At 41.2% G+C, this 15,875-nt stretch overlaps 1 protein-coding gene across 1 annotated transcript in view; it reads right to left on the bottom strand.

The window, feature by feature from the left end:
* Nucleotides 1–15,452, bottom strand: part of LOC109918372 (E3 ubiquitin-protein ligase SH3RF1-like) — a 113,113-nt gene extending 97,661 nt beyond the window's left edge. The window contains exons 1-2 of the mRNA XM_048594060.1: nucleotides 15,025–15,452; nucleotides 13,984–14,529 (exon numbers count right to left, since the gene is read on the bottom strand). Coding sequence (XP_048450017.1) covers nucleotides 13,984–14,379 — 396 coding nt within the window. The 5' untranslated portion in view covers nucleotides 14,380–14,529; nucleotides 15,025–15,452. The remainder of the gene's footprint in view (nucleotides 1–13,983; nucleotides 14,530–15,024) is intronic.
* Nucleotides 15,453–15,875: the final 423 nt, after the last annotated feature.

The following is a 15,875-nucleotide window of genomic DNA, read 5'->3' as shown; positions in this document are numbered from 1 at the left end:
TGGAGATCAGTTCGGTGGGGCAGGAGCAGGCGGAGACAATGGGTCGACCAGGGCATTCAGGTTTGTGGATTTTGGGAAGGAGATAGAAGCGGGCAGTGCGAGGTTGGGGAACGATGAGGTTGGAGGCCGTGGGTGGGAGGTCACCGGAGGTGATGAGGTTGTGGATGGTTTGCGAGATGATGGTTTGGTGCTCAGGGGTGGGGTCATGATCAAGGGGGCGGTAGGAGGAGGTGTCGGAGAGTTGGCGTCCGGCCTCGGCGATGTAGAGGTCAGTGCGCCATACTACACCTGCACCTCCCTTGTCCGCGGGTTTTATGGCGAGGTTGGGATTGGAGCGGAGGGAGCGGAGGGCTGCACGTTCTGCTGAAGGGTCTAGGCCCGAAACGTCAGCCTCTCTGCTCCTATGATGCTGCTTGGCCTGCTGTGTTCATCCAGCCCTGCACCTTGTTGCAACTCATTATTACTTGGGTTGAATTAGATAAGATCTTGGCGGGGGGGATGTACAGATGAGAAGAATATGGAGGCAGAATACAAAGAGATAATTCAGATATGTCGAGTATAAATACCATCTTGGAACAGATGGACTAAACGGCCTGCTTGCAAGCTATCGTTTTTATACAATTCTTTAAAATGGATAATAGGAGAACAGGTCATCCTGTGAAGCAGTTTAGGGGTCAGATATTGATACACCGACTTTCCATAACAGACTGCCATTCTACGAAGGTAGTTCTGTGCTTTCAACTGTGAAACTAGTTTGTTTGTGGCCAAGCCCAGACTTCAACTCATTCCTCATGCACAATCTTCAAAAAGGTATTATCTAACAAACTGCCCTAAATTTACTCAGAAGTACTCATGACCTGTCATCAGAATGTGACATGTTATTTCTGCATACACATGCCTTTGTCCTGCTTCATAACGAGCTACTAGAAAAAAATGGACCCCATGTCTTGTTTTTCAAAAGGTCTTGAAAAACAGACGATCGGGGTATACAGGCTCATCGTATCAAATGGGTCCTTTGTCTGCTCTCAGACCATTTTAAACACTAAGCATGTTGTCTTTTCACATCAGTTCATGCTTCACAAAGCCTTTGAATTGGGTAACAATTCTCACAGATGTTTGCTTGTTTGTCTTTAAACCAATGGCCTCATATTCAACCATCACCACCTCTCTTCGCCTTCCCCTAACTTTTCACAACTGACAGGAGGAATGTGCAAGGAGAGGCCTAAAAATTCTTAAAACACAAACATCCTCAGGGTGAAATTACCACACCTGAAAATAATGAGCCAGCACAGAGACTTCTACTATTAATCTCGTAACGACAACAAAACTCCTTCCCTAAATGAGCACATCATAGTTTAACCCCTCTGGAACCTGTGGCCCAGAGCTAGCTAGTTTGTATACTAAACAGACTCTTTTAGACAACAGGTAATCTTTGCAAACTTTTCAAATTTACAGCATTAGATAAAAACCGACTCTTAACTAACAATGAGTGGTGCTGAAATGGATACTGCTCCATGAACTTGCAATCAAAGCCTTGGGTACATTACAGTTGTGTATTAAACAATAGGCTACTGTTGCTCAACAGCAGCTTCCCATCCTTCCTAACGCAGTGACCTCCAAAGAAACTGTACGGTAAAATCTAGTTAAAAGATTCTCTGTTTACATCTTTTGGTCTTTCATATGTCATTGTACAGCATAGAAGCATGTGACCGCAAGTTCACACTTCAAATCAACAGTTTTAAGGTGAATAAAAAACTAGCTTTTCGAAAGTGCCTTCGCAAGACGTCATGATATCCTAAAGCTTATTAAGTGCGTTTAGTGTAGTCACCATTGTAATGTGGAGAACAGCAGCCACATTGCACATAGCATGCTCCCACAAATCAGTGAGATTTGAATCAGATAAGTCAGCTTTTACAGAGTAGATTATGTTTTGATGCAGGATACTACAGAGACTTCCCTGCTCATCTGAATAGTGCTTTACAAATCAGCTGCATCCAACTGATTTAATAACCCATCTGAAAGAAGCCATCTCAGGTATCAGTGCTCTCTCACTATACTAGAGTGTTAGCCACAATACCCATTCTCAAATCTAGATTCAAATTCTGATGAGGAAGGAATTCAGTCCCTTGAGCCAGCTCTGCCAAAACTGATCCCAATGTAACCTCAAATCCATATTCCTGCCTACACCTGATAACATTTCACTTTCTTGTTTAACAAGAGTCTACATCTGTTGTGAAAAATTTAAGGACTCTTCTACCACGTTTACAGTAAGGAGGCTCCAAAGACTCAATCCTCCATGAGAAAAAAAAACTCCATCTCATCTGTTCTTAAAGAATGCCTGTTGATTTTTAAACAGCGAACCAGAGCTCTAGATTTGGGCATAAAAGGAAATTTTCTTTACATCCAGCCTGTCAACATCCCTCAAGATGTTTTATATTTCAGTGAAGTCACATCTTACTCTTCTAAACTCCATTGGATAGATACAAGTCTAACCTGTCCAAACTTTCCTCAAAGAGAACCCTCTCATTCCAGGTGTCAGTCTGGAAAACCTTGTCTGAAACACTTCCACCAAATTTGCATGCTTCCTAATGTGCAATGCACAGTATTCCAAATATGGCTTCACCAGTGCCCTGTATAACTGAAACATAAGTTCCTTACTTTTGTATTCAATTCCATTTGCAATAATTAGTCATATACTAGCTTGCCTAAAATTTGCTGTCCCTGCATACTAACTTTTTTTGCAATTCATCTATTTGCCACTAACAAAAGCCCTCGATGTCAGCACAACATTCATGCACCTGAGGAATAAGCTGAAGTCTGGGCTTGGACACAAACATACTAAGTTTCACAGGTGAAAGTACAAAACTCTCTTCATAAGATGACAGGCTATTATGGAAAAATAGGTTTGTTAATACCATGCACTTGGGGTCCTTTTCAAAAAAAAAGCAACTTTCTTCTTTCACTTCCAGAAGCAGCAGAGAGTGATAACAGGTGGAGCATAAAAGGGGCCATCAGTTCTGGCCAAACTTAGCACAACTAGCAAAGATGTCACACTCAGCATCCTAGCACAACCTTCCCACTACTCATCTGCAAGGTCCACTCACTCAAAACCACCCAAAAGCTGCAACTACCAACCACATTGTATGCATTATGTATTTCCTTCCTTTTATTCCTTGAGTTGAATCTGCCCCCATAACATAAGCAACACCGTTTCAACATCATCAGGGCTCTCCAGGCAATAATTCAGGGTCAAGTCTTGAAGTGTTTCTGCATTAAACAACAAATGTGTCCAAGCAGCAGCAGAGTCAGAAGCCTGGGAGCAAGTCACCCACCCACTTGGCCAAAGGTGTGTGGTCTGAAGTGAACAGAAAGACAGGAAAATCTCATGCAAGAGTTTGAAGATGCACTATTGCTTGATCCTCCTGCTATTTAAGTTTATTTGAACAAGGAGCATAGAAATGTTGGTTTTAAAAAAACCGACTAGAATGTTCAAGGTATCAGCATCTGCAACATGATATTCAATTGCGCAGGTGTTTTAATTTGAACTTTTAAATGTTTCCTATTTTGTTTGGGCATGCTGGTAGCTCGGTTTGGATAAAAAGGTCAAATGTCTGCATTCCACCTTCTCAAACTCGTGCAAAACATACACACACATACTTCCTTCACCTACCTCAATCTTTCAAATATTTCATGTGATTGGTGTTAATGGCTGTTTTTTGCTCCATAAATTTTCTTTTCAGTGACTAATAATCAATCCTGTACTTGCAAAGCATAAAAAATGTCCAGCAAACCTCAAAAAAAAAATCAGTGTTGCCAAACGTGAGCCACAAGAACATCGGAGTTGTTGGTAACCAGATGTCAGCTGTGGTTCAGTGGGCAGCACTCTTACCTGCAAGTCTTAAGGTTATGGGTTCCAGAGACTTGAATGTATAATTTAAGATAGCATTTTGCATACAGTGCCAAATGAGAGCTGCTCTGTCAAAAGCTTCACCTTGTAATATCGAACCAAGGTCCCAAATGCCTTCATGCAAGGGCATGAGAAAAACCACACAGCATTCTTTCAAAAAAGGTCCAAGGAAGGTTTTGGATGTTTTCTTTTAAGTCCATAAACCAGTATCATCAGAACAGATCACCCACCCCTTTACATTTTCTACTTGTAAGGCCTGTATGTGTAAATTGGCTGTTGTGATCCCTACAACAGTCACAACACAAAGTACTTTGTTCATTATAAAGCACTTTCAGAAGTCCTGAAGACATGCACTACGAATGACACTTCTGTTTTACTGAACCTCAGATCCTCCACAATGTGTATAACAAGCAGGGACCATGATAGTGCAGGTGAGACTTGTCAATTTATCACTGTAGTGGACAGTCCACAGTTGGCCTGGGGCTTGAAGCAGTGGCCACCAACCTGGTCACTCTTGAGATTGTTCTAATCAAGTAAACCTAAATTTTTTACAGTCCTAATCTCATGTGCTGCACCCATCTGCTTCAGGTTCTCATGGACAGTAAACCACTATTATTATTAATGGGTTCTTGATGCAGACAATCAACTGGCTTTCTGTGTATTCACTAAATTGTCAAAAACCTGCATCCATATGGCATCGAACACAGTTCACAAGAACATTTACCATCACAGTTTATCAAGCCAAAGGCAGAGGTATTACGGCAGGTGAACAAAAACTGTCAAAGAATAAGGAGCAATCTTAAAGTAAAGAGAGGTAGAGTGAGATTAAAAATTTTGTAAAGAAGTTTCTGTGCAGCATTTTGACAATCTATCGAAGTTGAGCTACAATGCTTATCATCCTACAACAGCTAACTACTCAATGCAGCACATCTGTTACAACCAATCATGATGCAAGGATTGAGTTTTCAAGACATGAACATTGCCTTCAATCCTGTTTTGAATTTTGCTTTGTGCCAGAGACTTGATGTCAAACCAAGGATATTGGGATGTCTGTATCATTGAAAACCACCCATCCTCTAAGTACTCATATCAATGGCTGTAGCTCACTGCCAACATTTCTTTCAACTTTTGTGTGGTTGAGGTGTAGTATGACCACAAATAGTCAAATCGTGATATCCTAATGCCTTTCATGCTGTTAAATACAAACCACTAGAATGGGCTGTTGGCTTCAAATAGCTTTGCTTTCCTATTTGATCTTTGCTGACAACCTTCGTCCATTTAATTCGCTGTCCAGAACAGGGGGGAAAGCTCTGATCTGCATCTACACAGCTTTTTTTGTTAATAAAACAAAAAAAAAATTTTCATGCCTTTTGGGATGAATCTTAAACATAGCCACCCACCTCAAGTTCTGACAGCTAATTAAACGCTGCTCTAAATCTCAAAAGTATATCTCAATTGCCAAAAACAACAGCATTCTCTTTCTGTACAAACTGTTCCATTTGATATGGTTAAGGGTTGGCACTAAACAATAAATATGGCTGTAATCCAATTCACTCAACTTTCAATACAAGTCTCACCAAACTAGAGAGTGATTTAACAGCAAGTTAAAATATCTGTAAACATTTGTAGAAGTGTGTATTTGGTCAGATTTTGCCAAACTAGAAATTATGAAAGTGACGGAGAAATTAATGACTAGAAGATGCACGCAGACTCCTAAAACTCTGAACACTCTTTTAGCACAACACTAAAATCCTCATTTCTACAGGTAGACATGCGACAAAAATTCATGGGCAAACCATACATGACTGTCTCAAAATGGTTTATTAGGGTTCACATTTTAAACTGTGCCATATTTAATTTGAGAGAGATTTGGATTGTTCCTCAGAATCTTGACTGTTAAGAGTAAATGACCTGACTTGTATTGATAAGACACATCTGGTGTCGTAATCCTAACTGTGTGCCTAACTCAATGGAAGAGTATTGGATAAGTAGAATCATCATTTGAATAGCTGGCTCTTATCAATGGAAATTGATTTCCAGATAAAGCAATCAATACAGCATGACTGTCTCAAGCCATGAGTGCAAATTCTCAATGCAGAACTGGAAGCTAGATTCTGAACCTTACCAGTCTTAACTCACTGGTACAAAAGTACCTCAACATTGTAAAGTATTTCAAGGTGTTTCATGGAAGCATTAGCTAGTAATATCTGATGCTGAGCTACTCAGAACCACCTTCTCAGGGGCAATTAGGGGTGGACAATAAATGATGGCCCAGCCAACAAAACGCACATCCCCGAATGAATAAATAATATCAGGACATATTACCAAGAGACTTCTGCCCTGCCAGTGGCACTTATGAATTCAACTATGGAGATGCTAAAACTCTGAAATTCTCTCCTTAAACTATGGTTCAATATCTTTCACTCTCCCTTTAAAACACTGCTCTGTCAAAGCTTTTGGTTATGCAGTTTAACAGAGCCTTGTGTCACTCACATTTTAAATTTATCCAACTACCTGCCGAAGCAGCTCTTTGGGATGGCTTACATTTAAGGAGTTCTATGAATTAATGTGGTGCTGTCGTGCAAGCACTTATAGACCAAATGAACCGCCATTGAAAACCTGCAGAATGGAAAGTAACTGAAGCAGCCATGCACAGAAACAAATGGCAGTTCACTCATACCACAGACTATCTTTAGCTTACTAGTGCGTCACCAGCTGCTTCAGCAATGGGATTTTTGTTGAGGTGTTTAAACACCATAGGAAGTAAAGCCTTGAACAATTCAATGTTTCAGCCCCTTGTTAGCAACACATTAGTTTGTAGTATTTATACTTGAGAATTTAAGTAAAATCCAGCTTCAATACAAACCATTTCTAGAAATGCTAAATTCACAGACTCTCAAAATGTTATTGTGCAGAAGGAGACCATTCAGCCCATTATGCCTGCATCAGCTCCAAGTCAGTATGATTAAGTACTACAAATCTGTATTCCCCCTATATTCTTGCATGTTATTTTTATTCAAATTATCACCCAATGCACTCTTGAATGCTTCAACTGAACCTTCCAGACACTGCATTCCACAAACCAAGTACACGCTGTGTTCAGTATTTTCTCATAACACCCTTCCTTCTTTTGCAAATCACTTCAAGTCTAAGCCCGCTTGTCCTTTTTACAATTTGATGTTGTGAATCCTATCAGGATGAAATCCATGTGGATTTGTTTTAAATGGCTCATCCCAGTTTCTCTAACTATGGACCTTTTATATTTTAGGGAAGAGCGTGACAGAGCAGGCAAGCCCAAGAGAAAGCAAATGCCTAGGCTGGTGGTGCGAACATTCCAAGCCAAGAACTCAGGTGCTAAATAATTACATGACTTGCTTTAATTGATCATTTCTATACATTTGAGTGCAAAGGCAACTCCAGAAATTAATCAAGTGGCCCAAAAGTCTTTCTAAAGAAGATCAAGACAATATATTTCTTGGACTGTTACAATACTCTACTCTTTGAACCTAAAAAGTGTTCTGCATATGACTGAATATCACTGTACACTGCAAATGTTTTAGAAAGAAGCAAAGTAGCAGCAAAATTAAGGTAATTGCAGTAGACTCATGGTGGGGGGAAACAAGACTTTTTTTTTTTAAAGAAGCAAGTTGTCATGTCCTGGAACGGATTGCCTACAAAGGTACTGGAAGCAAATTCAATTAATGATTTCAAAGGGAAACTAGACAAACACGTGAAAAGGGCATCTCTTCTGAGACATTTAGGAACAGTGGCAAAGTAGACGAGATAGCTCATTCAAAATGCCAGCACAGGGATGATAGGCCAAAATCATTTTTTGTTGAGTAGGTGATCGTGCATTACAAAAATTAATTGTTTCAATGAGGTTGACAATGATCAATAGGAGGCTGATGGCCAAAAGGTAGCATGCTCATTGAATTAAGTTTGTTTCCACTCTGCCAATGCTGCAATTTTGAAATTCTCATCCTTATTTTCAAATCCCCCATGGTTTTGCCTTTTCTTATCTCAGTCACACACCCAGCTCTACCTTCTCCAAGAATCTGCACCTTTTCAACTCTGGCTTCTTGCACTTGCCCAATTTTAATCACTGTATAAATGGCAGCACCCAAGTTCTGGAACTGATTTTGCTTCTGCTTCTTTTCGTACGGCACTCCTTAAAAACCAAGTCTTCGACCAAGTTTTTCAGCTCACGTGGCTCAGTGCCGAACAACGTTCAGCTATGAAGTCTTAAGGGACATTTCACCCCACTAATGGCATGATTAGAACATCAGCTGAAGTTGCACAGACTGCAAATTAAAGGTGTAGAGGATGCAGTGTTGCAACACAACATCGTTGACAGCCACTGGAGGAGAAACAATACAGTCTCCCATGAAAAACATAAAAGCTGCCACTAATGCAAAGTCTCGAACCATTGTTATTTTTAAGTGCTGCCAATTTTGACGGTGTTATAAAGAAGTGTTCAGAAATAGGAGATGAAATTATCTGATGAGTGTCTAAGAAGAACACTTACCACTTCACATTATTATATACAGTAAGCAATTGAATCATTATTTTCCTCAGAGCAGGAAAGACAATATTGACTAGAAGCCTCATAACAACCTAAACAATTACTACACCCACAGGTTAAGCAGTTTATTCCATTTAATCTATTTTTACAATAGATTTTTTCCAGTAAAAGTCAACACCAATACTCAACTGCCATTGTGTTGCTGGAGTGCAAGGCTGACAACTCCACAATAAACTGTTCAGGCCACAATTTCCTTTTTGGATGAACAGGTTTCAGATACATCTCTCTATTATTTGCACTGTCCAGTGAAGATAGTTTTCAAATAATCTGAGCAAGTGGAAAACATAGCAGATCTATCACTATAGGTTCCAGCACCAAGGGCCAGCTGTCAGAGGTGAAGTCGAAACAAAGCACTTCCAGGAACTGAACTTCAGGAGCACTGCTTTCCACACACCTCAAAAACATGGTTCACCTATAGTGTTGTTCTTCAATGACATACACCACTCCTCCTGCAAGGCTATTTACACAACAAGATTTCTATTTCCATTGTTTTTGCAGTAAATAGCCACATACTGTAACTTGCCCATCAACAGAAAAATGTGCTATTGGTAGTAAATTTATTTACACAACTTTGTGATTCTTGAATGGCTTTGCTTCATAATCCTTCTGTACAATGCACACAGTTAGGATCCTAAAGACAGAGGTATGCATCCAGGTTTATTGCTTCAGAGTAGCTTCAGAAATCTCTGCCATCCAATAATGTGAAGACATTTGCAGCAGCCAAACATGTGGATTTCAGTTTCAAAGCCAGTGGTTCTCAAACACCTCTGAATTTTAGTTCCTGGAATATTTTGCTCTGGAATGTTTGAAACTGGAACTCCTATTTTTAAAATGCAACTATGGATTTAACTCCACAGTGTACAGTTATATTAGATCTGCCATTTTCTCTAACTTTGTTTAAATCTGCACTGGCCAGGGAAATTAAAAGGTTGACACTAACGTGAAATCTGTTCATCTATAGAGGATGTTGAGAAAGAATGAGTGTGGTGTGTGTGGGGGAGGCAAGTGTCCTTTCCATTGTTTCGATTTCTGATTTGGGTTAACTTAAAATGACAGACACACTCTGTAGTCTCCTGAAGGTTGGGGGGTGTTCTGGGGGTGGGGTGGAGTGTCTTTGAGGATCATGCATTCTGGAATAGTGTCAATCAGGTGAAGACAATGATGAGCTTCTGTTGAGATGCCTCCGCCACTCATTTATAAAGCAATATGCTCAGAAATGTGCCATCTCTTTCCAAATTAAAGAACAAATATATATGGAAAGGAACTATAAATATATTTCAAGGTTGGATATTTAAGAACATTCAAGATCACCAAATCTGTCTACGTCCATCTCTAACATTCCTACTCTGACTCTGCCCCAGCTCACATGCTGCTGAATTCCTTGGCCATAGCTTCATCACCTCTATTTTGTCTATTTCAACACCCTTGAATCAAATGTCTCCAATCCAAAACACTGTTGCATGCGTGCTAAATTCTGCTACTTCCTCTGAACCTATTGTCCAGGAGCAGTGCCTTACTTTGTGTTTTCCCATCTGGAGTTCTAATCGTAAAATTCCCATCCTTCTTGCCAAATACCTCCATGATATTGCCTCACCCATTCTCCAACTCCAGAACCTCCAGATCTCTGTTCAAAGAAAGTGATGGAGTGCACATTTTTGTTGCTCAATCACTGGTGACCATGTCATCAGCTCCTTGACATTAATTTGTCCTAAACGTCTCCACCTTTTACCCCTCTCCTTTAAAAGGATCCTCTCTAAAACCTACCACTTTGTCCAAGTTTTTAGTCACCTGTCCTAACCTTTCATGTGACTCAGGGTCAAATTTTAATTAATAATTGTTCCTGTGAGCACTTTTGAGATATTTTGCTCCCTTTAAAGGTGCTATAGAGATACAAAGTTGTTTAAAATGTGGCTACATCTTGCAGTGGATTTGTCCTGTGTTGCTTCTTAATTGATATGCTGATATATCAAACACTTCATGTTTGCCAACTTTGATAACAAAACCAAGAATTTCATTTCTACAAATGCACCAGCTTAATTACAGCACATAAATTCAGGATGCAGCCAGTCAACACTCCTGTACAAGTTGCCAACAATGGTCACACAAGCTCGTTTTGTCTCAGTGTCAATGCTCGTTCTTTGAAAAGAAATTAAGAAAATGGCCTAGACCCAAGGGCAGGGGTTTTGGTTTAAGGCCAAACTGACATGATTGACTTTCAATGCATCATGTGGCCTCTCTCTTTGAATCCAGAGTTCCACAGGTCATTTTGAATGATCAATGGGCCATTTGGACAGGTTCAGGCAACCAGCAGATTGCGAAAGCCCGAACTGAGGTTTCTAGAAAGTATTTCCTGGAGTGAATTCCATTACACATGGACCTCTGTTTTCCCAAGGGAGAATACTGCTACCTTTGTAATAAAATCTGAAAAGGAATTTTATATTTTCACACCGACTTTTTTTTGCTTCATTCACACATGGGTTGCACTGGTTGGGCCGGTATTTATTGCACATCCCCAATTGGCCTTGAGGTGGTGCAGTGAATACCACCTTAAACTGCTGCAATCTATTTGGTTTAGTGTAGACCTGCAATCCCATTAGGGAGAGGATTCCAGGATTCTGACCCTATCCCAGGAGGTAGTGGTGGTGGGTTTGGAAGGTCCTATCTAGAAAGTCTTGGTGAATTTCTGCAGTGCACCTTGTAGATGGCTCACACTGCTGCTGAGCTTCGGTAGTGAAGGGAGAGAATGTAAATTTAGTGCCAAACAAGCAGGCTGCTTTGTTCTGGACAGTGCCAAGCTTCTTGAGTGTTGTTGGAGCTGCAAGTGGGGAATATTTCATTACATATGGTGAACAGGCTTTGGGGAATCAGTGATGAATTACTCATGACTGGACCCCTTGCCACACGTAGTCTTGCTCCTTTTCAGTAACTAAATGCCTAACCAAGTTCTGCTTCTGGTAAATGGTAACTTCCAGGATTCTGATAGCAGCCGATTCAGAAATTCTCCAACTTACACTATTACCCTGCAGCATGCTCAAATGTCGGGTGCTGGGCAGAAGCAAAGGTAGATCTCAGCTGCTGTTGAAACAGTCAGCAAATATGCATTACTAACAAACAATGGTGAGATACACAGGTTCCCTATCCAATGTCCTTTTTGAAATGTAAATGCACATATAGACAGCCCAAAAAGGGACTCCTAATGGGCAGCACTGAGCTGTCTTCAAACTGAAATTCTTGACACCATAACATACGTTTGACAGCAATGCCAGGGGCAACCAGGAGTTCAGAGCACCAAAATTTCCTTAGTTAAAAAAAGGATGAAGAAATCTGGTAACAACTACAGTTGCTGAACCTTCCACTGATGACATTATAAAACCGCCTGTGGTAGCACAGTGCTGCAGTACTCAATTTCCACCTGGTAGGCAGTGCAATCTAAAAATTATTTTCTATTGATTAGTGCACATGCTTTTTCAATAATCACATCAAATTCCTGAAAATTATTTTTAACTTCTGATCTGATTGCACAGGTAATATCTAACAACCATTCTCATGGAAATATTGCTCATAGTTTTTCAGCTCATTTTAAATCAATGCATGCAAGCAGATTTCACAATACATGCTGTTTCCCCAGAGGGGAAAAGGGAACATTTTCCAGCCACTGGCATAAGCCCATCATGCTATTTCCCTCTGGATGTCAGGGGAATATTTTCATCAGGGCTACATAAAGACCTCAGATATTACTCAGACCAAAGGAATTTTCAAAGTCTGTTTGCACACAATGCTAAGTCTGGGAATGGCACACAAAGCAAGCTAATTCTGAATTCATCAATTTAGCCGCAAAATAGAAGGAGAGGCAGTCTGCTTCCGGAATAAGGCAATTCCAGTCTTAGCTGCAAGGTCAGGGGTACTAAACCCATCGCTCTTTCAGATTAAATAAAGCACGGAGCCATTTATTGAGAGATTTGAAGATCCACTGAAGCAGGCACAGTAATTGAATAGTGCCATTGATCTATCTGACTAAAAATTCCAAATCTTGGCACAGAAACATGCATTCAAAATGCAAGACATTGGGTCACTTCCCTCAAGCTAGATCACACATACTGGTTACAATATTCATCAACATATCTTGAACTCCATAACTCTGGTAAGAAATACATGAACCATAGCACAGATAAACATCACAGCGTAGCAGTACTCAAATACTGCATAGCTTACAAATTACCTCAACATACCAAAGCTTGGCAGCTGCAAGTCACCCTTGGGTTTTTACAGGAGTTTAAGTGCACAGTTCTCAGTGGAATCAGTCGTCTATTAACCATCTGATAGCTAGTGCAATAAGATACACAAATTAACAATCAATCAGTTGAAAGTTGAGCAGATCAGCAAGTTTTGCTGAATTTATGAGCTCTAGTTTTATTGATTAGCCAGCTAGTTTCACTCAAAACACAGGGTCCCGACCCGAAATGTCAGCTTTCCTGCTCCTCTGATGCTGCATGGCCTGCTGTGTTCCTCCAGCTCCACACTGTGTTATCACAGAATTGAGAATGATATTTCTCGGTGCACAAATAAATGGGAAATCACTGGCATCAACATCCTACTGATGAACTGCATTATGATGGGAGAAAGATGTTGTTTACTGTTTCAAATTCAGTGCAGAATGGCTTATATTGAAACATTAACAGGAGGGATTTCCATTTCTCAGATTGCCCAGCCGCAGTATAAATTGGGACACATCCTGTCTGCAGAATGTAGCATAGTTCATAATTTATACACAATTTAAACATGGTGAGTACGGTGCCCATTTCTTGATGAATTAGTTGCACCTTAAACCAAGTGGGAGTTAAAAACTGCCGGTCAATCTCTCCCGATGATTACACTTTAAGCTTAACCTAGAGAAGGACTATATGTGCTGCCATGCAAAAACGCAAGTGTTCTCCTAGATGGAGGAGCTGCAGTGCAAATTAACCGGTGTAAATAGGGCACTGCCTGGCTTAAAACCACAATGCGGCAAAAAGGCTCCAGGGATATGCTGTCCCAAAGTTTAGCTGTTCAAAACCAAAGAGCCGGAACTAAATTTGACGAATTTCTGCAGAAGAGATAAATGATAATTGGATTTGATGAAGTTAAAAGAATTATTAATACGAGAGCCCTCTTGAACAAACACTAAGTCAGCAGTGTTTCTTGATCACACTTGAGTCTACAATCTTATTAAATGATAGAACAGACTTGAGGGCCCAAATTGCATACTCCTGTTTCTATATTGCAGGTTCATTAATTTTCTATGCGCTGAATACTCTGGTTAGTCTGAATAGTCATTTGTCTAGTTACTCATACCTCAAAATGAAAAAGCAATTGTTTATGAGCATGCACACTCATCCAAAATGACTAGAGAATGTTCAAAGTTTCAACATCCAAACACTCTTCATCCCTCAATGTTTTAGCATTAATCGCACTCACATTAACGTGATCTGCAGGTGCAAACCAAATGTGAACCTACCCTGACTGGGGGGCTACGTGCCTGCACTCGATGAATGCTCTGAAGATCCCGTAACGCGGTGCCACAGTTGGGGACAGAAATAGCTCCGTTGCTTTGTACCCTGGTGGTACCATTTACGTTGTTATTGCCGTTGACCCCGCTGCTACCCGGCCTCCTCGGCCGGTGTTTGATACCATCCAGTAGTCGGACCAGCAAGATGTTGGTGGGGAGTTCATCAACGCTGCAGTCCACCAAAGTTCGGCACTCCGGGCAGCGCAGCTCGCTCCGGGAGTTTAAGATGCCCTGCAGGCACCGTCGGCAGAACGTGTGCTGGCACGGCAACACTTTGGCCGTGGCATCCAGTCGCTCTAAGCACACGGGACACTCCAGCAGGTCCAACAAAATGGATTCGTCCATTGTTTCGTGCTCTGATTCCAAAGCTTCAGTCCGAGGCAGGTCTCCAGAGAAACCTCATCGTAACAAAGGTTCCGCTGAATGATGAACAACCTGATACCCAGCAAGCTCAGTCACGTCACATCCATTCCCTTTCACTTCAACTTCAAATAACTGTTTCAGAAAGCAAACAAACACATAAAAATACTGGGTTACAGGATTATGGCAGTACAGAATAAGCATCTTAAAAAAATAAAGTTCCTGGCCATAAAAAATTAAGGAGAAATAAGGTGATTATTCTTCCCCATTTACTGCATCAAGGTTACATATAATGATTTGCTCTTTCCCAAAAAAAATCTACAAAGAGGTCTCCTAAATAAACAACGTAGTTTTAATAGCAATAGGGTTACACATAAGCCATAATGCAATGCTACTCCTTCGTCCAAAATAATTTAAAAGTCAGTTTTTTTCGGGGCTGCGAACGACAGCATATAAGTGGGACTAAACGTTTAGCTCCTGAAGAATGCCGACAGAAGCAGCAGGATGGACCGAATGGTTCCAGATAAGACCTCCAGTCCCTTCTGCAGAGCCCGGCAGACCATCAGCTGATTATTGGGGAAGCCGCGCACACAAGCAGCAGTGAGAGGGGGGAAAAAACCAGCGACTTACCCCGAGTGGAGCGAGCCGCGAATGTGTGTCGCTGCATTAACAATATCCCAGTCTTTCAAACAGTCTATTCCCCACCCTCCCCGCCAGCTCTACAAGCTCCAATCCCAATCCAGCAAACCGCAGGGAATGACATGACGCCAGAGCGAATTACTCACTCGGCAATTTAAGGGGGGAAATATAGCCCATAGCACCGCCACCTTCACCACAACTCCCACGTTACCCCCCGCCCCCACAACCAACGGAAAGGGCTACACATTCTCAGGCAGCTGCAATGTTTCAAAGGTGAAGAATTGTTCGCCAGTGTACAGGCAGATTCACGGGGCAACTCTGCAGATAAAAAGTGCAGAAGAAGCTGCCGGCGACTGTTTGAGGCTCATTGCTGCAGCATCGCAGAGGCGGCTGGTCACAGACAAATGGCCCAAGGCTTGTGGATTTGAACCAGATCCACTCCCATTCGTTCACTTACTTCTGAGTGAGATGACTTCCCAAATTAAGGTACATTACACACACAACACAGCGCTTAAAAAGGTTTAACACACTTGACTACACTGCAACATAATTTGGACAAACTAAATTCCGAGAGAACAATAATCATGTCTTGGAAATATTCCTAAACTCACTGAGATTACAATCAATCTTTTGGGAATTGTGACAAAAAAAGAGATGATTTGAAAGCTTGACACTAATGGGCGTGCTAATCAGTGGGGAAGAGTGACTGAGTTTCAGATCTCCCCTCTGCCAATGTGTCCGCCTTTCAGCACGGTATCGAGCTGCCACTCGAGATTTTTGGGCACTCGGTTAGAAAGGACCGGGGTGGGGTGGTGGAGTAGGGTAGAGACTGGGTGGGGGGG

The sequence above is a fragment of the Rhincodon typus genome, chromosome 3 (assembly GCF_021869965.1).
Source record: "Rhincodon typus isolate 14 chromosome 3, sRhiTyp1.1, whole genome shotgun sequence".
NCBI classification, from domain to species: Eukaryota; Metazoa; Chordata; class Chondrichthyes; order Orectolobiformes; family Rhincodontidae; genus Rhincodon; species Rhincodon typus.
The sequence above is the reverse complement of the archived record's forward strand: the minus strand, read 5'-3'. Positions and strand labels throughout refer to the sequence as shown.